Genomic DNA, 23,390 nt, shown 5'->3' with positions numbered 1-23,390 from the left:
TCTGAATATGATGGTCTTAGGACTGACATACACAACAAAATTGGTAGAAATATTTTTAATTCTTTGTTGAAGTAGTCATTACAAAAAAACCCTGAAAATTAAATATATTTCCTTGTAGAAGGAGATCTTGCATGGTATGGGCTGTGATAATTGTTAGTACCATACGCCTTGACATCTTGACCACTAGGGGCCAGGACCATTTCTATACCCAACTGATAAAAGTAATATTTAAACACAGGGTGGAATCCTAGTTCAGTCTGAAGACAGCAGAGCTTTTGTAGGAGTCTCTAAACATAAGGAATTTTTGGCATAAAGAAAACCAGAATTCAAACATTGCAGAAAGACCAAACCTATGACCAGTCAGCTGCATTTTTGGAAGTCATTAGTTGCATTTGTAGCAGGTTATACCAGTCAGAGGGGTATTGTTTTTGTTGAATGTGGTTGCTGGTCTGCTGGTACCTCAGATTTCAGAGCAGTGGAAAGAAAAATGTCTTCCCACAGAATTTAAACTTCATCACTATGAATGCTGGTGATCAGCATCTGAGCAGGCAAGAGAGTTCATCACATTGCTGCAGGCCAAACTAACTTCAGACCTCTAAGTAAAAGTGGTGGAAGATTTCAGGACCTTTCTTATGTGGTTTCTTCCTGTTGTTGTTTCATTGCTCTTTTGGTTGACAGTGCAATCACTCTTGTCAGACTCTCTTCTGTGCATGAAACTGAAATGCACAGAAGTTGATTTAATTTTTACTAAGATGCCATTACCCTTTATCTCTGTTCATATGTATATTTAACAGAGTTTCAAGCATACAAAGGAGATTATGAATGGCTGTGGTAATTCTAATTAAGTTGGTGTAGGAGTCTGTGTGATGTAAATAATAAATTTTATGCATAGCCATTTCTGTGCCTACATTTCAGGAGGTTTTTGTGTATACTTTATGGCTGAAGAAGTTTAAGATGCAAACTGAAAGGCATACCAACAGTTTTGATTAAAATTCCATAACACACTGTACTAAGTGCAATTAGTGTAATGCTTCTTATGACATTAGATTCAAATGAGTTGTCTTCATCTTTACTTTCAAAGTAGAAGAAAAAAGCTTAATGCTTAGCTGTGAAATTTGTGGTGATAGTCCAACTATCTCTGATAAGTTTTAAAGGTTACTGTGGCTGTGATTTGAACTACTAAAGGAATTATTTCATGAGTCATTAAAAGAAATGTGCATTCACTGTTCAGATGTAAAAGATCATTTGTGGTTCTTAACACAGCTTTCTGGCATATGTTACAGCATGGATGGCAGTACTAGCTGCATGTTTATAGCTGTATAATCTTGTTTCAGAAAAATAAATGACTGAAAACTGTGCTTATCATTTTTTCCCCCTTTTTGGTAACATCTTTTCATACACTGACAGTCATTGTGAATGCATGAAATAAAACTGTTAATCAGTCAAACAAATGCAGTGTAGTTTACTTGCTAAATATCTGTATATTTGTAAATTGTATGTTTTGTATAAATCTTGTCGTAGCCAAATAATTTGATCTCCCCATATTGGAATCGCCTCCTATATTATTTGTTAAATGCTGTTGTGATCATGCACCAGACACTGTAACTGTATACCCCAGAATTAGGTGTTGCTTCAAAAATCCTGAGTCTTCCCCTTCTAACCAGCTATGTTGATATTGAAGCATCAGCCACATATAAAGGAGGAGCAGTAGCAAACTTTCTCTCTTGTAGAAGTGTGTGCTGATTGTATACAGGCAGTTTTGAGCAAGCTGTGATCTGCAGCTCTGGGCTTAAAGATGTAAGCAAGGGACACACAGATTTTGGATGGACCTGTTTCAGTGAATAAGTGATTTATTTCTGTGCTCAACATTCTTGCAGTATGACATTTCCTTTTGGCTTTTTTACTCTTTTTCAGAGGCCTACAACATTTTCAGGAGAATACCGGAGAAGGATGAGTCTCATTCTCGTTTATGTGACATCCTTATAAAAGCACTGTTAACACAGAACTGTCTTGATGAAGCCCTTGATGTGAAACGCATGTAAGGCTTTTCTTTGTTTGGGGGACTTTTACTGGCTTAGAGAGAGGGGTTAAATAATTTCTGGATAATTTTCAGGTGAGTCCTTATCTTTTAATGGGAAAAAGGGTCATGAGTAGTGATTAGGAGCTGTGGTAAGAAATACACCCGTGTTTCATAGGGCTATCGCCACATTTTTAAAAAGGTACTAGAGTGACAGTGTGGATTGCTAATAACTCATTTCAAATAACAATCTGAACAAATGTACTTGGCATCAGAGTTGAAAGTCTACCCTTCTGGCAGACTGCCTTTTCCTCTTTAGAGCAATATCCAAACAGACAAGATTCCTTCACTTAGCTGCCTGTGAGCCTTCCCCTGAATGCCTGTCCCCGCTGCTGTCTTACCCTGCCCACACTCCCTGGCAGCTGGCTGCCTGCCAAATGCAAAATGGTATGTTTGACTGTGATGCCAGTGGCTAAGAGATGACCATAAACCTTAGATCCAACTCTTACACTTCTGAAATAAATCCAATCTGCTGTCATGAATTATTAGAAGGAAAGGAATCGAATTAACCTTTAGTGAGTTGTATGATATGGCACTTGCTTTAATGATTGCCTGTAACGTGTGTTCTGGTCAGGTTATAGGCTTTAAAGTCTTATGACTTGTCAATGTAGAGTTCAGAAGAACAAGAATTTAAGTTTAAGGGCTGTAAGTCTTTCAATTTATTCAACTAAAACAAGTTTGGTGGTTGTCATCAAGTGTGCTCACTGAATGAGGACAGTGGATTTAAAAGTGCCTGTAGATGAATTACCTAATGTAATAGAGAACTATAAAAAAGCCTAAAAGTTTTTAGAGCCAACTTAGTTTCTGATGTCCAGGAACAGTCTAGTGTAAGATGATACTGATTATTTTAATGTTTTCTTTTAAAAGTGTTTAGATTGGAGAAATGTCTTTCATTGAAAATGCATTGGAGTTCTGCTTTCAGAAGAACAAATATTCCTTTTGCAAATAGCTCTCAGCAACTGGGCTTTATGATAAGTAATGTTTGGGCCTGCAGGATATACGGTATATATTAAGGGAAAACTAAATCAGTTTATCAAAATGATCTCCCTGTAATGCAAGTAACTGATAAATCTTTGTGAATAGAAGCTGGAGCGGGGGAGATGTTTTAGGGAGTACAAAAAGTGCTGATAAAATCTAGGTAGTTTGTTTCAGAGAAAATACTCAAGTATCTAAAGATGTATTGGAAGGTTCTTCGGGAAGGAAGCTTGAAACATTGTATTGAAGATTTGTACATGGATCCACTGCTTCCCTGCTCTACAGCTCAATCACACTTGTAAGAAAGATGCACAAGGTAGTGCATGACTCCAGCAGTATTTTGCAGATTGGAAGAGAACAAAGAAGGTGGTGGTTTGTTCCTAGTATTTCAAGGATTCAGAATTGTCACTTTAGATAAGTGTTTAGATAAGTGTAGTATGTAACTTCAAAATTCAAGGAAAAAATTATTTGAAAGGCTGAAAAGGTCAGAGATGTGTTAAGCCTCTGAAGTTCGAGATGTTTAGGAGTAAAGTAACAGGATTTTATAAGAGATTTTCTTCTTGGTTACTGGTCAAAGCCAACTATGATCTAACCCTGGTGCTTTTCACAACTCTCCTACTCTGTCTTGTAGCACAGAAATGCCAAATAATGACAATCTGAGAAGCTTCTGACAGTTTACTGTTGCATCAAGACAGAAAATGCTTCATATTGGTCATGTTCATGGCATATCTGTGTGGCTTTTTTTCTAGTAACAAAATTATGCTTATATTAAGCATTTTTAAAAGCTTTTAAGTACTAAGTAATTAATTGAAATAGAGAAAGTGATAGTGTGTGTGCCTGTGATTGAGGAATAGCAAATGTGTTTGTTCAGCACACATTTCTGGATGCTTCAGAATTTTTCCAGCCTCATACTAAAAAGAGATTACTCCTACAAAGCCTAAATGTGTGTGTGGCCTGAAACTTGTGCAGTTCCTAATATTTTCATAAATTACAGGAAAGCTACCTTAATTTAGATACATATTACTTCTTTTACTGTGAGTAAATATGTAAATATTTTACATATTCCTCATCATTTCTCATTTGAAGCCAAATTCGAAAGGTAAATAATATGTAGATATTCTTACTGTGCACATTAGCATAGACAACAAAATAACTACTTTTAAAATAATTTTAAAACATCCAATAACTTCAAAATGTCCCTGTTTTACCTGAACTGAAAAACTTCCATGAGAAAGCAATGTGGGAGAAGTAAATAGCACTCCTACACTGCCTTTGAAAGAAACAAACACCAGACATCCCAGAACATCATTGATCTGTTGCTGAACCCAAGTGTAGTTGCTTTCACATTCTAGAACTGTTTTGAGGAGTATGTACTGCATTTAGTCCAAGAAGTTTTAAATAGAAATTTAGGAGTATTGGAATGATGGATTAGTTCTGTAATAGTAGCTAACATCTATTTAATCACACTAAAGATTGGAAGATTGGAGAAAGTAAATCCTTTGTTATATGTAATTTACAGTCTCATGCATGAATTGTTGACTTAAGGGCTTTGACAGATGGGACAAAGGGAAAAAAAAAGGCGGAACTGAGCAGTGGGTGCTTAGGCAGGGATTAAGGGGATTGGTTGGGAGAGGAAGAAAATCCCGAGTCCAGTGACTGCATTTGTGAACCTGGGAGGCTGAAAGTGACTGAGAGGATAGTCATATTGTGTGCAATGTGAAGGATTTTCTTGGGATTGAGGAGAACAATTTAGCAATGACCCTGCTTACCTCCCAATCCGCTCAGCCCCTAAGTTCAAGTAGGTAGGCTGCTCAGTTGTTTGCCACAAGATGATCAGTGAGGTTTATCTTGATTGCTGATATGGTAAATGGCAATGCCCCCCTTTACTCTGTAGAGATTTTGTAATCTAGAAATGAACATTTGTAAAGTTATCCTTATATATTAAAAATGGGGCTTGGCTATATGTCATTTAGGAGCATTTTGTAGTATAAGACCAATGTGATTGCTGGTTAGTCTCTCTTGACTAATTTCCAGAGTGTTAGAAAAGCTTTAGCAGGGTTACTAAAGTAAAGGCTGTCTTTGCTCTACTTACATGAAGTTTTGTATTACAGGAGACAAGGAATTGATAAGCGAAATACAATTTTAATGTGGCTAAGGCAGCAAATGTAGGATGTTCGCTTTAAAACCTGTATACATCTAGATGACAGAAATTTGAAAATTAATCAACCAAATGATATGGTGTTAGTTCATAATATGCTTTAGTTTATGTTTAAAATATACAGTGCTGAAAATAAATGTTTCATTTTTATTGCTGAAAGAATAGTTTTATATTTTATAATTATGGTGACTATTGAAAAAAGAAGAAAAAGTATCCAGCTTAGGATACAACAGAACAATGCAGGGCATGCAGTTATTTTAGTCATCTAATATGTCAGCATTCAAGAATCTGAACCGATTGTTTAAAAAAAATCTTGTACTTTGTTTCTTTTGTTGCTCACTTCCAACTTTGTCATCTGTCAGAATGCAAAAAAAAATTATCCTTCTATAACCATTGACAGGATAACACAAAAGCTGTCTCCAGGTCGATATTTTGCAGCAATATTTTTAACATACGAACAGTAGTTTTTATAATTTCACCTTGGTGCTCAACCATTTATTATCGTATCAGAAGCATGTCAGTAATTCCTTTCTAAATGTCTGCTTCTTTTAGTGCTGAGACCCACATCAAGGGCTTCACACTGAACAGTGCTGCCAGCAGCCTCCTCATCATATCGCAAGTTAGGCGGGATTATTTGAAAGGTATGTCACAATGCTTGACCTTTACGTCACATTAATGCCTCTGCAGATTTTTCTTGTAACGCCCTTCGAATACTTGGATAAAGGAGTCCATTTAGCAAATTACCTGCTTATCAAGAGCCTTTTGTGGTAGCTGAGAGACGTAAATTACTGTACATGCATTTATAATACAGCTTGAATATGAATGTACTTGTCATTTGACCACTTAGTCCAGTTTCCATTCCATTTAACACAAGATGGGTTTTCTTAAGATGAATCACAGCTCTTCAGACATGCAAAATTTGTGCTCCAGAACGAGAGAAAGTACAGGCTTTCAAGTGCGTTAAAATTCACAGCACAAGTCATTTTGCTTTGGAAATTAACATACTTTAGAGCATCTGAAACAATTCCCAGCAGTTGTTTCTTGCATATTGTGTTGGTTGTGTGAGATACCAGATGAGTTAAATTGACTGTTAAATGTGCATGATTGTGAACTAAATGATTATAATATTGATTTAAAAACTTAATCAAATACTTTTTAATAGTTCTCAATACCAACAGGAACAAACTACTCTGTTTGGTTTTCTTTTTAATGTAACAATGATGATAGTGAAGAAAATGGTGGCCGAAGAGTACATGAGGGTTCCCAACAAGATGGTGTATAAAGTTTACAGTTGTTTTATTGTAGTCCTCAGCATTGGCTACTTTGCAGCCTGGAGATCAGCTCCACAGTGTTATGTCCTACTTATTTAGTTGGGCTGTAGAGCTCTTGTGAGACAGGAAAACTCTGCATGCAGGTAGTTGTATGTGCAGGGCAATATCTGTTATCTCCATGCAAGTCTAAGTAGTGTTGTACAAATTCAGTGTATTACTTGAGTTTATAAGGCCTATCAGAAAATGTGCTTTTGATTGTGCCATCATTACATTTAATTTCATTCCATCATGTATAGCTGTGCTATTAACACATATCCATGTAACATCAGCTACATTAAAATACTCAAGATGAGCATTTAGACACATCTTCTCACTTGTACTCTTTGTTTCCTGTGGCTGATAAACCTGTCTTCTTCCTTATTCAGTCTCCAATTTCACATCATTGGCAGCTGTGATCCACTGAAGTATTTGTGAGGAACGCTATTGCTCCTTTTGCTCTTGGCAGATCATTTTTTGCAGCTTTCAAGGCCTTCACCTGACTTTCCTCTCTGTTTTTATTCTAAGAAGTCTTCTCTGTTTTCTTCACGAATATGCCATGTATTTTACCAGTTCTTCCTGAATATTGCATGCCAAAATTCTTCCCTTCTTCTGAACATCAGTGATGTTTCCATATCCTACCAGTCTATTGCACTGACTATATGAGGTTTTTTAGCTAGCATACTAAATTCTGTCACATCAACTCTCTTCCTTGTTGTACTCTAAAAATCTCATTTTTTTGCACACTGCAAAGTTTCTCACATCTGTGGAATTACATTACTCTGCAAAATTATATTTTCTTTTCTCTTGTGCATTGAACAAGCAATTTTATTGAATAGTCACACTTAATCCTTGTTTCTGTTTTGAGAGATACTACTTGTTTTTGTCTAAGTGAAGCCTTGAAAATGCAAGCTACTAAGTATTTCAGCCATACTGGTCATTTTCTAAGGCTCATAGATTACCCATAGAAAACATTTTTGGGCATGGTGGTTTTGTAGTCTTGTTGCTGAGCTCCATTTGACCTACATCCTGTGATGGCTTTCACTTGTGTAAAATCTGCTTGCTTTTACAAAAACTTACATACCTCATTTAGTTCATCAGCATTCTTTGCTGTGTAATGTGGTACAGTTAAAAGGTTTTATGGAGCCCCCTAAGTGTAGTCCTAAGAGTTCTGATATCTTCCAGCAAGAACTTGGTAAAACCCAGGTTACTTTAAAGAGTCAGAACTTGAGCTTCATGGTATAAAATTTGCAGTTTATAGGATGGCATTTTGAAAGATGCATGGTTGGTTTTCACAAGCATATAGTTACCTGCAGAATTACCCACTATGCTACCAGTGCCTAAATTCTTGCAGTAATTCTGCACATATGCAGCTTTCAAATCTTTCTCTGTCCTTGTTCTTAAGAAGGCTGGTTGTACTCTGTGCTAGAGGGAGGTCCACACCTAGTTAGGAAAGAATTTGAACTTGGCATGTGTTCTGAGATTGCTTTTTAAATGTTGTGAATCTTGCCCCCCGCCATGTATTGCTTCTTTTTTTTACCTAAAAAGAAGAATGTGGGGCAGAAAAAAACTTGCTGTGAAGGAAGCCTAGGCATAGAGGATGTTTTTTGCTTCCTCTAATGTAAAGGGTAACACTTGGTTTCTGCAGTACCTGTATATTGAATTGGAATGGCAATGCTGGGGAGTTCATGTGGGTGTATATTATGCTAGAAGTGTTATCCCTTGGTATTATAATTATCATCTGTGATTAATCCTGCCTGTGCTGGTAAGGAATAAGAGATTTTTACCAGAGGGGCATGTCTTTCTCTGTGTGTTTGCTCATGGATAACGTAAATAGACAAGAATTCTGCTTGGAGAAATGAGAGTGACTTCATCAGCTGTGGGTTTGGGGAATTTGTGGCAGATGGACAGGAGACTGACCTTGTGTGTTTTTAACATATCTAATTGCTATAATCTTAGGAGTTTCTGAGGAAATGGTTGAGTTCTCAGTTTTTGTTTTTGGAGGGAGACTTTTATCCCATAGTTCTATTTAAAAATTAAATTTTGGGAAACAAAGCTTTCATGCATACTTAAAAAGAGAAATCTCAGTATTATAATTCAGCAGTTTCTGTAATGAACTACATTTTTAGGCTATATTTATTCTTAAATATAAAACATATTTGGTTTTTAGTAAAGGAAATTGATTGTGGTTTGGAGAAGTAAAGAGTCAGGACTTCAAAATCATAAGAGAGGATATTTATGACATACCTGTTTTCCTTGAGCTAGTTACAAACAAATTATTTCAATGTTGAAAGTAGCTTAATACTTCTTATTATGGGATATTACAGCCTTTCAACCTAAATTATTGTTGAAAGTTTTTATTTGTGTATATATATTCAAGTTAGAATTCACTCTAGTGATTGCAGGGCTTAAAGAATTTTTTCTCTGTACTTATTTTAAATGGGTAGGATTAATGATACCAGCAGCATGGTGCTTTTTGAACAAAAATCTGATTTCTGTTTCCCTTATTTCTTTACCATTGTTAGATGCCTTGGCTGTTTTAAAAGGAATGCTTGACAGTGGTGTGTTGCCTAGTAGACCAGCAGCTATTGCTCTCCTTCAGGCCCTAGCAGAAAAAGGAGATGTAAAGAACCTGCAAGTACTTGAAAACATCCTGGGAGACGTCATAAAATCAATTGGTTTATCTCACTCACTAGTGCCTAATGCAATTGCATTGGCCCTTACAAAGAGGTAAGTATTTCTAGGACTGTGTATTTAATTCTTTTCTGCAGTGTGCTGGGAAATCTCTTGCGTTATCCATTTCATTCTGTTTCCATTTTTACAGTGTCCCAGATGTTAAAATTCTAGTTGAGGATAGCATGCAGTTCTGTTCTGGTATTGTCTCCCATACAATTTGGGGTTGAAAATTTAATGAAATACAGGGGTGATAACTGTGAAGCATTAAGGTCTTCTTTGGTGCTGTAATTTAGCTTTGATACCTTTGTTCCAATGGGCATGTGAAGTGTTTCCTTAGTCTTACATCAAAAGCTCTATGAAATCTGAAGGTAAAATGGAATTACTTCATCAAATGTAGCACCTGGAGATTATGCATATAATATATTTTGGGTTTTGTTTGTTTTTGGGGTGTTTTTTTGTTTCGTTGTTGTTTGGAAACAAAAATCTACTACCTGTTCCAGCAGTTGAAATAGTCTTGAAATATTATTGTCTTTACATTCAAAATTTGAAAGCCGGATTTGTATCTGTGGAGTGAGGTCTGTGCTTGGGTTTTTGTTTTTTTTTTTTGGTAAGAAGTAAAGAAGCTTGGCTGTTGCTTTAGGCTGATACAGTTTAGTTATCACAGTTATCCCCACACTTTCTAGTATCCTGTGATTCAGCTGTTTAATTCAGTATTGTGCTCTGTGTGCATTCCTGGTTTAGTTGATACAGTGGTGCGGTGCTGCTGGTTTGTCCTTTGTGTAAAATTGCATGAGGAAGCACCTGGAGGAGAGAGAGCAAAGTCAGCTTTTCAAATATACTTTGCAGGAACCACTCTTCAGGAATCCTACATATTCTGTTTCATTGCAAACTAGTTTTGTTGGGTGGACCTCCTGTGCCTGACTTGGCAGGAAAGCTGTAGAGCTCTGTAATACATGAGAGATTCCTGGTTGCCTCAGGCATGCCAGGCCACAGGGAGCAGATCCAAGTGACCCTTGGCACACAGTTCTAGTGCATGGATTTGAACGTAATGCTTCAGATGGGAGAGACACTTCATTATTTGTGTTATAAGCTGCTTATTTTCCTGTATTTCTGTGTTGTACAAGTGTTGCAAAGTCAGGCTGTGTTCTTAAGGTGGAGATTGGTGACAAGAATAAATAAAATAACTTGCTGTATGCAGGTAGAGCATCAACTTGACTTTTCCCATACCAAAACTAACTTGATATATGAAAAGACTGACCAGTGTCAATAATATGCACTCTATATATTCTTAAATACCTTGCAATGTGTACCTTTTTAACTCTGAAAAACAGATTCTTACAGATATTTCCAATACAGTGTTTATTTTTTGGTAGATCTGTGTTTCTGATTTCAAAGCATTTTTCATATCTGTCACGTGTGCTGCATTGCTGCTTCACCTAAAAGCATTCATTGTGCTCAGTTTTCTTTTTCAATTTAAATAGCTTTTAGAGTGAACTGGTAAGAGATGTTGTCATTTGAACTTTTTAGAATGCTGGAAGTAGAGTTTACACTTTGGTGAATACTTCTTGCATTATTTTTTAGCATTTGCTATATTTAAGCCTTAAGATTAAAAGCATATAGAGGTAATGACCAAATGACATTTAGTAATGTCTTTTGCATCCAAAAGGGCAGGCATGGGAGAAATCAGGTAAATAATTAATTGCTTAAAAATACTTAAGTTGCATGCATTAATTATTCAGATACCTTCTGATAATGTTTAGATTTTGCCTTCTAGATTTGCAGGATGCATTTTCCTAAAGCAGCAAGCTGAGCTCTTCTTTCTTAATGAAGAAAGTGTGTCCAAAGTACATAAACTTTGTACAGGTCAAAGGCCATTAAAATTATTTATTAATTTATTTATTCATTCAGTCATAAATTGTTTCACTGATACAATATCTGAGTGAATAAAATTTTTTGGTCAATGTTTTTTCATCAACTATTCCTGGTAAATACAAGCTTGATGTAGAAAACAAAAACTTCATTGTAATTGCTTCTTTAGGTTTAGAAATCTTGATTTCAGAAACTGAGCCAGTTCAATCTCTTTTCCTAGCAATGACCTTGATGCTGCTGTGAAATACCTTGAGCCTCTGCTTATCTCTGGTGCACAGAATCCTGATCAAGCTGTCAGAAGTATTTCCTATTTGTTAAGAAAGGTGTCTGAGGCAGGATTAGAACCAGCTTTGGAAAAATGTAAGTTAATTGCAATGATATTTAAATATTCTGACTCGACAGAGGTGTTATGAAAGAGCTATTACACATAAAACCTGCTCAGTCAGCATAAATCATGCCTGTGAAGTTTACAGAAGAGGCTTCTCAATCAAAGATTTTCCTTATGTACCCATCATTTTGCAGTTGGTGCGATGGCAGAACGAGTGGCCAGTCAGTGTGGAATTTACAGACCTGTCACAGATCTTTTCCTTCAGTATATCAGTGCAGACAGAGTGGATGATGCCAGATCGTTGATACAGGTAATGACATAACAAGAGGTACAGAAATGCTTAGAGCTCTTCAAAGGTTAACTGAGAAATTGTCAGAAAGAGATGTTGTGCAGCACAGGCTGCTACTGGGATGCATTTGAATTACAGTGTGAGCAGCAATGCACACTTTAGACTAAACCATGGGCTCGTGCTCTAGTACTGAGAGTGGCACTGCATACCAGAGTTTTTTATCTTCCAGTAACATGAAAGAAATAAAGGAAGTATTTCTATACTGCAAATATTTTTCTCAAAGTTCTCTATTACGTGTCAGTTGTTTCTTGCAAACCATTTCCTTGCAACTACTCACCTAATTTCTTAAATGCTGTAAACATTATATCTTACAGCTGTACAGTTTGCAAAACAGAAGCAGGCAATGATTGCTTGTCATGGACTTCATTTCACTTGGCTATAATATTGTATATATTGCATTCAGGGTTTATTGAGAGCTGAATTTTCTTTCTATTTGACTGTCACACATGCATTAAAACCCAAGTGTTGATCTCTGGGTCACAGTCTCAGCTGAGTTAGGATTTGAGACAGCTGCATTTGTGCCATTTGTGCAGAGCTAAAGACAAGCCAAGCAAGAGGTGGGATGAGCTGTGGGTGCTGGAAACTGTCTCTGTCAGGAGGCTCATCCAAGCAGGTGACAGTCCAGCAGTAAGACTGATGTGTGCATAGGCTCCTGCCTCAAATCAAGACCTCTTATCATCTCCTGATGGTGCATGCTACTCATTTACCAGTTCCTAAGTATTTTAAACTGTTGAAGAAAAAGCTCTGCTTCATCCATGGCATATTTTGTGATATTCCAGGACACTACCAACAAAGCTGTTCAGTTACTTCTGCTGCAGAGCGAGGTGTTGTACTTGTAATACCCTTACTTTGTGTAGGGCTTTGCCTGACTGGTCATCTTGAATATTAAATGAAAAGGAGACTACGATTTTGCCATAAAACCCTCTTGCTATATAGCTTGAAACATCAAATGCAAAATAATTCTCAGGTTATTCCACTCTTCCTGATTTGTTGATTGTTCTTTGATTGACGTGGAATGAGCCAATAAAAATCGAGTACTTTTTTTGCTTTTGTGAAGATAAGGGGTTCTTTTCATTTTTTAAGTAAAATCATAGTATTCCTAAAAATTTCCAGAACATGGAATAATATCCATGAATATAGTCCTGAAACTTGTTACAACAGCATCCAACTGTTAGAATTAAATTCATGGTTCTATAACATACTTGAAATAACATTGTATGCATTGTATCTTAATGGACAATTTAAAAATACCTTGTTATAAGTGGATATTTATAGGTAAGCTTGAGTCCAAACTTCTGTGTCTAGGAGAAAAATAGGGGATTCTATGGCTCAGGAAAAACTTCGAGCTGTGTTAAACATTTGTGACTGCTATGTGCATCAAGTATTCCACTAATAGGAATTCACTAACTGGAAGATAGGAATAATCACTCTCCATTCTTATATTTTGGAAAGTAAACAACAATCTAAATGAACTACTTTGCTTGTAATCTAAAATATTAGTGTATACATGGAGACTCCTTGCTTTCAGAAATGCATCTAAGAGTCTATTTAAAAGTTTCTGAAACAGCTGCAGTGTCTGCTACTGTCTGGAGGCAGAATGCTTTTACTGATGAGAGTCAAAAGGATTTGATATTTCAGAGTGAAAGGGAACTGTGAATAACGTTTCTCAAACTAGACTCTTTCCACTCAGAGCAGTTCCTGGCAGTAGGTAAGAGTGGCTAGAACTGGTCATAAAACATTCCAAGTTTCTCTCATCAGTGCTTTGCCCCAGTTTAGCACCATAAAGCCACTTCTTGTCTGTTTGCCTAAAGGAAGGAACTTTCACACCTTTTCACCTGAACCTTAAAGAGCTTGTAAACCAAAATGCTTATACAGAATACTCATCATGGCATAACCCAATTTTTTTTATTTGCATATGTCTACAATACTAATTGAATATAGGAAAATTATGCTATGTGCTTTCATATGCATGATATTCTCTTTTGCCTGTGCATTTTGGTACTGATATTGTAACAGCTGGTAAAAATAACCACACTGTGCATTTTTAAGGGTTCTAAGACTGACATCTTTGGAGAACATACACTTAATATTGTCTTGTATATTTTATTTTGTCCTTGTTTCTAAAGTAAGATCGATTTTTGATTTTTATCTGGTCTGTCTCAAACTTTTCTAAGTTCAACTTCTCTCTCTCAAACCCTGTCTGTTGCAGTTAAAGCCTTTTATAAAATAGAGAGATTGAAATCAGTCCTTTGTATGCATAAGTGTAGGTAATTATACTTTAAAGAGAACTTGCTTTGTACATTTTAATTTTTATAAAGAAACGAGCAGTTATCTCCCTGACACCTTATTAAATGTATAATTAACCTTATGATCCCTAGCTCACTTGTGAATGCTTGGCAGTATAATTGGAGAGGAATAGTGTTTCTCTTTTTCATTCTTTTGCAGTCCTAAACCTCGTTTTTGTGGTATACTGAAGTATTAGTTTAATTCTTTCCCCTGTTGTTTTAAACAAACTTTATCCCTACCATTTTAAAAACGTTCACCAATGAGGTGCATCAAATGAACTTGGTTTGTGGTTGGTTTTTTGGTTTTCTTGTCAAGCTAATATTCAATTATTTACCTTGTAAATTGGTAATATGTTAGTATATTGTTTTAAGCATCTGTAATTGGAAATTTTCACGTTAGTATTTTGTTTAGCTGTAACCTACTCACGTCTGCTACACTAATAATTTCTTGGTTTTCAGAGGTGGGATGCAATAGCTCAGGAGAAGAGAACTTTAGGGCGTTTTATGGCTAAATCAGCATCTCGCCCTGGACAGGTACAATATTTTTTTCATGTATACAGTTTTATATGTTGCAAAATACTCTTTCATCAGCCTTTGTTAAAGTGTTTTGAACTTCACAGTTGACAGCTTTACTGGGTTTCTGGGGGAGAGGGGAGGTTAATTTGCAGAGCTGGTTATATTTAAAGAGCAGTTTATATTTAAAGAACAGTTTACGTTATGGAGCATGATGGAAAGGAGGGTGTATTTAATATTTTTCTATTGTTTCAGTTATTTCCTGCGTTTTCCATGTTACACTGTACATCCTACAAACATTGTTCTTAGAATGTTTTACTGAGTTATCCAGTTCAGTATCACAACCTGAAAGTCCTTATTTTATTGGCTACATTGTATGAATACAAATACAAGTTAAAACCTCAGCCTCTCTCTGATGATAAAATGCCTCTGTGTTTACATTAAAAGACACATTTCATATTACTTTCTATGGTGGTTTGGACATGTATCTAGTTGGAACATCTGTTTAGAATCATGGCTTTGTCCTCATTCCCTGTAATTTGAAATGCTCTGTTTATATGCTTGCCCTACTCCTATCCCTCCCTCCTCCCATTGCCCCTTTAAAGTAAACAAAAAACCCCAAAACAAAACACAAATCCAAAGGCCAACAAAGAAACTCTAACACGCACAAAAAAACCTTAGAACACACACACAAAAAAAAAATCAAACACCCCTCCCACCCCTCAAAACCAACATTGAACAACAAACAAAAAAATCCTGAACTACACACCCAAGCAAAACCATATGGATTTCTCTGTCATAGAGGAGCAGCATCAGGAGACATCTAGCACTCAAACTACAATAATTTTTTTTTACAAATGAGCCAAGTACACATTTATGTTTTGCGGAAATTGCCATTAAATACTAGTAGATTTAAAGTTCTTCTGCTGAAGTGATGATGAGAAATATAATGTGACAAACACTATTGTTTGGTGTCTATAAGAAGGAACTAAAAACATGTAAGTTTCCCAGCTCATCAAGCTGAAATTTTACTAACACATCAAAGTTGGTTGTGTGTGATAAGGATGTTCTTAATTTCAATAAACAGCTTTTACTTTAAAACCTAAGAATTTTTGAAACTGCAAACAGAGGCTTGAGGGAAGGAGGTTCCAAATTTAAGCACATCAGTTAGTGATCTGACTCTTTTTAAGCATTGATCATAGCTACCATTGACCTCTAGGTCATTGAAGGATGCTGAGTGTTTTGCAGTTTTCCTAAATTGGTTGAAATCCTGTCATACTCTTACTGATACATTAATTGCCTACCTGGAAAGAAAGAAAAAAAAAAAAAGACACTAATGTTTAGGATTCTTGAGTGTGGATTTTAGACCTTATTACATTAATTACATTTTGTGCTTAATTTCTTTTACTATTTCATATCTGCAAAATTTTAGGAAGGAAATGATTGTATATACTTGGAGTCACACAGTCCATTCTTTGTAACCAGTACAGTTTATCTCACTTAAAGAATGTGCAATCACTGTTCTGAATTTGGTGACTTTATTTTGTTCTTTCAAGTTCATGGGGTTTTTTGTGTGTGCATTAAATCTGACAGGCAAAGAGGATTGAGGCACTTCTAGAACTGGTTCCTGAGCATCTCGATCCAACAGTGGTGTACCGGTACCTCTTGAGGTGTTATGGTAAGTGATGCTCCTTGGAACAGTGCTTTAGTGAGAACTCTGGAGGCATTCAGAAAGGTCATGCAAGCCCTTACTTGCTTTGCAGCTCAAGTCATAAAGAGGTGCAGGGGGGTTATCTGAGGTTTTTCTTGTTTCAGTCTGTTGGGTCTGTATGCTGTCCTGGCTGTTAGGATGGAAGAGCAAGCAGCTGACACAAGCCATGAATCCTTTACTTAGAACCTAAAGTAGGGGCTTCATGGAATAAGAAAAAATCCATCTTAACCCATGGGGGAGAATGCTATAGAAATTAATGGCTTTTAAAATGAATGTAGCTTTTCTCCCCACAAAACGTGTAGTAATATTGGTTCCTTTTATATATGTGTGTGTGTATGTTTCAAAATCATGTGATTTGTTCTATCAGTAATGCAAAATGATCTTATTGTTATTAGTTTGAATTATTTATGCATCTTGTAATGTAGCCAGTTAGTACTCCAGATGCCATCATTTGAATTTACATAAGTAGTTGAAGTACTCATCAGTTCTCTTTATAGCTGAAGTCAGCACCTCTAAAAAAGTCAAGTTTTTTGTTTAAAGTATGTTTGTTTGCAAGACTCACTCTTGAAAAACCAGGACATACAGCTCCTATGACAATACTCAGTTGGAAGCTTGCATCTCTGTGCTGTAGAGTCCTTTACCTTGTGTACTTGGATAATGTCCTCCAGTTTTATTACAGGGAGTAAATCCTTTTCACACGTGTTACAAGCAAAAAAGTTAAAGGATGGAAGCCCAAGTCTATCACAGAGGAGATAGGTAAATAGGAATAATTAGGTAAAACACTTCAAACACAAATCCAAGATACGGTGTTAAAGAGATACAAACTTACTTATTTGAATCAAATTGCAGAAGTACTGTGATGTGTTATCTAACTTTAAAAATTTGCTTGCTTAGTAACATTGCACAGAGCATCATTACCAAGATTGTTTAGCCCTGTAACAGATAGGTTCAGGTTCACAGCAGGGTAAGTTTTTAACATGTTTTTATAAAACAAAAAATTGCCCTTTTGTCACCAGCACTGTACTTGCTGCTTTATGCTATCATTAGTCCTCTGCTGCTTTTACCTCAGTAAAAATTCTGTAAGTTAACTAAGCTTTTTACTATCCTTCCTAACTACATGATGGTGTAGCAGTTTCATAAAGAGATTGCAGAGAATCAATCACTTGCCCTGCTATACCTACACCAGTGGTTAGAGTGTATTGAACATGTGAAGCTGCACTCTGTGTGAACAGAGGCTTGCTGTACTGTCTTCAGGCAGAGAGGTACCTGGCTCCTAGCAGGTTCTAGAAGAGACAGTACCAGCATGAAGAGCTTTAAAAGCTGTTCCTAGGTTATTCTGTGCAAGCATCTTACCTGTATGAGACATTGATCATTTGACTGTTAAAGGGATCATCAGCAAAATATTTAGCACAACTGAAAATGAGAAGGCTTAGATTGTGCTCTAGCCATGATGGTTAGAAATGAGATCTTTTAAATCCAAGTTGGTGGGGTTTTTTAATTTTAAAGTTAGTAGTAAGCTTTCAAACATAATTTCCTGTTTTGCACCAAATCCAACCTTTTATTAGCATAATTTTTGAGTGAAGAAATTACTCTCCTTTCGGGCCTTTGTTATTTATAATTAGAGAAGGCAATGAAATGTGGCAGAGGATTGTTATTGTAATATTGTTATTACTGCCATTGGTTACTGTTTCTAGTTAACAAAAAATGGTCAAATAAAATTATAATTGTTTGTGTTTAGCAAAGATATAGTAGGACCTAGATCACAGCTGAAAAAAATTTGATCATCTATCAGGCATCCATGATGGAACAAATAAAAGGATCTTTACTCCTATCCTTGTCCTGAGATGAGATCCACTGCCAGGGCTAGCTTTCCTTTAGTCTGGTGAGATGCACAATCCTTGGCTGTATAGCTTCTAGAAAAAAAAAAATCTAAAATCACGATTGTGTGGTCCATTAAATGCAATCTAAGTATTAGCTCTTTTTGTTGGTGTTTCCCATACAATAAACCTATTTTAAAGTTGTAGAAAGTTAATGATTTCTATGCTTTCATTAAGCTGTCATTTCATGCAGTTTTTGCAGTAGCCTCCCACATTCAAAAAGGAGCTCAGCCACTTCCAGATGTGAGTGGGAAGCTTTTTCTCATGAGAAGGGGACACAGGCTATCCATTTCTGCACAAAGCTTTTTTTTCCTTTATGAGCCATTGCTTTTATAGCTCCTGTGGTTGCAAAGATGATGTTTCCAAATGTGAACAAGTAAAACCTGAGACAGCTCCCATACTGCAGGTGTTTGTGTTCTCCCTCCCAGGCAACAGAATGAATTTAACTGGACATGATGGCTTCCTTTGTGTTTACAAGGTGCTAGGAACTGTTGTACTGCTTCTAGGACCCTGGGGACAGCAGTGAAACTGTCAGGGGTCGCTTCAGTTTCATCCCAGTGCTTCCCACGCAGCAGTCGATGGTTAAGCATGAGTGAAAACAGGTGGAAAGAGAATCAAGTAACCACTGAGATTTTTTTGGGTTCTGTTTTTTTCCTCAGAATTGGATGGGGATGTTGCTTCTGTAAAGGCTACGTATGAGAGAGCAAAAGCGAAGAACATAGAGCTGCACGAGATCTCTTTGAAATCTCTAGCAAATTTTCTGAAGAAAGTAGGAGAGCCTGTCCCTTTCACTGAACCCCCTGTGAGTATATCCTAATTAAGAAATAGAGCTGCAGACTTGTGTACGTTCAATATTAATAAAACAAGTTGCATGAATAATTACATAGGGACTAGGTCTCTGCAGAGACTCTTCAAAGGAGGTAACGTGTGAAGTCCTGGGTGTTGTGGGAGCTGTGGTAATCTTGCATTGGATTTGACTTGAGGAAATAAAACCTCTTGGGGCTTATGATATTTAAACTACCTCCTTCTTATCAGGCACTCATCTACAGGTGTACCTTTATCAAATCTCCTTGGGGCATTTTTCTAAGCAATTGGACTTGAAAAGGCATGTAGAATGCGTGCTTCAGTAACAATTAATGGCTTCCAATTTTCATTAATTAGTGTTTTGTGTCTAGTATAAGTTGTTGAGCTAGTAGGATGGAATTTTAGAACTGTAGCAATTATTTTTCTGTTGCAGCTTTGCTTCTAGCTGCCATTCCAAGATACCTATGCAGCTGTGCAAACAGATGTTACTTGAGGGTGACAAACAGCATATTAAATCTGTAAAGATTGCAAATAGTTCTGCATCATTCCTTTGACTAATAGTCTACTAGTACCATTTTTGCTAAGCAGATTTTGAAGACATTCTATTTTCCATTCTCTAAGCAAACTTTCTATTGCAATTTTCTCACCACTTTTTATATTCTACAAAAATGTTCTGTAATTCTGTAAAGACTGGCTATATACTGTTTCTCTATATTGCTTCATGATAAATGTGATTTTTCTTTTCTAATTTGGAAAAAATTGGAGAAAATATTGGCGCAAAATATTTAGTTTCACTTTTCAATGACTATGGTGGGTTTTTTCTGCAGCTTTACATAGTTTATAATCTAAATTTTTATTTGGAATGTAAATTTAAAACATAGAATGTCTGTTTCTTACATGTATCTAGAAAAAAGAGTGTTTTTTCCAAGTCACTGGGATGATTCATTTCCCTGTTCAATTTTTCTCTAACGCAGCTTGGTCTTTAAAAGCGTTTCAATTTTTTTGACACAATTGCAGATTGAAGTTAAAAAGTATTTTCATTTTTAAAATGAAATTGATTATATTATTGCATTTAGTAATAGAAGCTTCATTATGCATTTTTGGCAAGGTTTTCCTTTTCCTTTTATTCACTCTCTCTGGTATTTCTCCTAATTATACAGACTTCAATACAGATCTAGTTTTGCATGACAGAGAATAATGGATTTTGTCAGGATGTAAGACTTTGTTCAGAATTAGTAACTTCTCAGTTGAAACAAGGTTGAACTTGTTTATTCCACTCTGTTTATAGGAGAGTCTCAAGTTCTATGTGGAAACATGGAGGAACAGAAGATCGGCAGCATCATGAACAGACAGTTTTATGATTTAGTTGTTTATGAAATTGTTTAAATACTACATTCAATAAAAACTTTAAAAAGCATGTTATGTGTAATTTTTAATTTAAATCTCTGATTAACATCACTTTCCGTAACTGTAGTTGATAGAAACATTTATTAATGGAAGTGCTGTTAAAATTGCTAATGAAATATCAAGGTGCAGCCCTCTGAGATATTTCCATTTTTTGATGTATGATCTGCTGTAAACTCAACTGGTTTTTTTGTCCCTGTTGATTTGCCAGATATATGTATATCAAGAAAGTTGCTAGAGGGGTACAGAGCTGTAACTGAAGGAGACTGTCTTATCCTTGTTCTTTGCCTGGTCACTGTACTTTGGGGTGAAAATATGAGGGTGAAGAACATCATCTTCCAGATTCAGCTGTATCTACGCAGAAAATAAACATATTTTTTAAGTTTTCTCTTAATTGTACTTTCTTGTGTTAAACATCTTGGTAGGGTGTTGGGTATTATACTTAAAGACAAAATACTTTCACCTTTTAGCCTTGTGTGCTGTAGTCATACAGCATCTTCATTCTCATAACTGTTAGTCCAGTTAATTTTATGGATACAAGAACTCCATATCCATTAAAACATGTCCTTTAAACAAAGCAGTACCTTTTCTTTGCAGGGGTGGCAATTTTTACTTGCTGGGAGACTGGACATTCTTTATTTGAAGGAATGTGGGAGTACAGCTACTCTGAGATTATATTTTAGAGCCCAGAGTTGTGTGATCATGAAAATAAGATGTGTCTAAGTTACAAGGATTAAATATTAGGTAGAAAATACATCTATTATCTCTGTGCATAATGATGGAAACTCACAAATGTGCACATTGGTATTGCAAATGGAACACTTTGCCTGCTGAGTACTTCAGATAGGTTTTAATGAAATGAAAGATTGTTTCTTTGCATTTCAGCTCTGTTTATTAATGTTTACATTTTCAGCTGTATCTTAACTTTCTTAGGTTTTCCCACATAGGCAAAATTGTGGTAATTAAAAATTCATGCGTATGCTCAAGGTTTTGGCAAAATTTTGCAAGACTTGTATGGTCAAAAAAAGAAACTGGGACTTAATTATTTTTAATTTAAACTTCCAATTAATTATTATACTAACAAATACACAGAAAAATCCTGCTGTACTTTAAAAATGAGGCTTCACTGATCAGGAGCGGGGAGAGTGGTAAATTTTGTTCTCCAGGCAAGCTGGATGAATGCAGGCAGTGTCTGCTTCCTCAGCAGTGTGGTTCTGCAGTGACCTTCGTCACTCCACTCGACAACATCCGGCAGCTACGTGGCTCGAACCGCCTCGCACCCTTTGTTCCTGTCAAGATAAGGCATTAACATTTGAAATTTCATTCATAGCCTAATGGTTGTGTGCCCTATCTGAAAGCAAGCCTAGGCAGGACTCAGTTTATTTCATTTCACAAATGGAGATGGTTCTTTTTTCTAAAGCTGCATCTACATTACATGTGTTTCAATGTAATAGCAGCATAATTGAAGACTGTGTCAACTAGTTGGCAACCCTTTCTCTGGTGCCACAGCTCTTGTTTTTAGAGGTCATCTCATGAATCTCTCCATTTCACAGCAGTAGCCGTGTTCCTGTAAGTGGAGTCACAGCTGAGCATAACTTGAAGAAACGGGCACAGTTGCAGCTGAAGCCGAGCTGGCATATGGATTAAAGAGAATATTACTTGAAGCAAACACCAGGTCACCACAGAGGAAGTTAACAGCAGATCTGTGGATTTAACTCCCTTTTTGACAAGGAGGTGAAGTCTCCTGAGGCTGTGGATCAGGTACTGCAGCTGTCGGTGGCAAGGGGTCATGTTTGCTGGCTGCTGCCCTCTGAGGCAGGAGAGCAGTGCACAGCCCAGATGCAGGGCTGTGTTGCTGGTGCCCACGGTGGGGTCTGACCGTGCAGGATTGGTGCTAGTTAACATCTGTCCATTTTTCGTCTAGCTGGTTTGCCTCTCAGCCAGAACCATGCCCTGTAATTGCTGCAGTTACAGAGATAATAAGTACATTTGATAGCCTGTAACTGAGGAGTGTAAGTGAAATTGTTTTCAGCTCCAAAATTGCCTTTTGAGTGACCTCATGGAAAGTCGTGGGCTGAGCAAGCCAGCTCCGGAGCCCATTAAACATCAGTGAGGCACTGCAGGAGCATGAGACCAAACAGAAGCAGGGTTTCATGGCAGCAGTGACGGGGAAATGAGTTAAATGACATGTTGACCATTTGGGATCCCCTTGGAATAGCCTGGACTCATGGAGCCCAGCCCGTCTGTGTGGCAGAGATGGGAAGAAGGAGATTATTCAAAGAATGGGCTGCTGTTGTGTGATAATACTTTTGATTTCCTGTTCCAGTAAATGTTTCATGTGCAGTTAAGGGATGATTACACACAGAAGTGCAGTCTCTCCTGTCTTTAAAATGTGGGCCAATGAGGGATTTGTGCCACTCTGGGATACAATCATCTCAGTCTGAAACAAGGTTATACCAGGAAGGTTTTGCAGAATTGGCATTTGTGCCGACTCTTCAAGAGCACGCTTGAAATGATAATATTTCTTGTGCATCATTGTGCTGAGACTCAGCCATTTCAAGCATGAAGAAAAGTGCAGTTTCGAAGGTTGGCATTTCTTTACCAAATAAGTAGGCGGTTTCATTATTTCTTCCTCTTCAAAGAGAGAAAGATGAGAAAATGTAAGATGAGAAAATGCAGGATGGCAGCCTTGCAAACTTGTCACGGTGATTTACTGGTCCTGAGAGCAAATGCACTCTGGCACACTGACCACAGCATGCACCTCTTTAAAGCAGGACAGAATTATTTGCCACCAGCTAGTGGATAACTGCGATTGTGCAAGATCCAGACCAGGTGCAGTGTCTGTGAGATGGGAGCATGCCTTTCCAGAGGCTTCCATGGGAAGCAGAGAGCCTGCTGACATGCCAAGACCTGACATGTTACTGTAGAAAGCAAATTGTGGGAGTGTGTATGAGTTTCCATAATCGTGTGTCTTGATTGGGGTTGAGAGGACTGGGAAAAGCTTGCTGCCTGAATTGAGATGACTTAATCTCACTTCTGTGCCCTGCAACACCTTAT

The 23,390-nt window shown here is 36.9% G+C and overlaps 1 protein-coding gene across 2 annotated transcripts in view; it reads left to right on the top strand.

Annotated features, from left to right (window-relative positions):
* Positions 1 to 20,721, top strand: part of LRPPRC (leucine rich pentatricopeptide repeat containing) — an 86,397-nt gene extending 65,676 nt beyond the window's left edge. For both annotated transcript variants that reach the window (XM_064414408.1, XM_064414407.1), the window contains exons 30-38: positions 1,915 to 2,038; positions 5,763 to 5,851; positions 9,043 to 9,247; positions 11,283 to 11,422; positions 11,585 to 11,700; positions 14,484 to 14,558; positions 16,131 to 16,215; positions 18,785 to 18,927; positions 20,218 to 20,721. In XM_064414408.1, the coding sequence (XP_064270478.1) occupies positions 1,915 to 2,038; positions 5,763 to 5,851; positions 9,043 to 9,247; positions 11,283 to 11,422; positions 11,585 to 11,700; positions 14,484 to 14,558; positions 16,131 to 16,215; positions 18,785 to 18,927; positions 20,218 to 20,274 (1,034 nt within the window). In that variant the 3' untranslated portion in view covers positions 20,275 to 20,721. The remainder of the gene's footprint in view (positions 1 to 1,914; positions 2,039 to 5,762; positions 5,852 to 9,042; positions 9,248 to 11,282; positions 11,423 to 11,584; positions 11,701 to 14,483; positions 14,559 to 16,130; positions 16,216 to 18,784; positions 18,928 to 20,217) is intronic.
* The last annotated feature ends 2,669 nt before the right edge of the window (positions 20,722 to 23,390 follow it).

Source organism: Passer domesticus, chromosome 3 (assembly GCF_036417665.1).
Source record: "Passer domesticus isolate bPasDom1 chromosome 3, bPasDom1.hap1, whole genome shotgun sequence".
NCBI lineage: Eukaryota > Metazoa > Chordata > Aves > Passeriformes > Passeridae > Passer > Passer domesticus.
The sequence above is the reverse complement of the archived record's forward strand: the minus strand, read 5'-3'. Positions and strand labels throughout refer to the sequence as shown.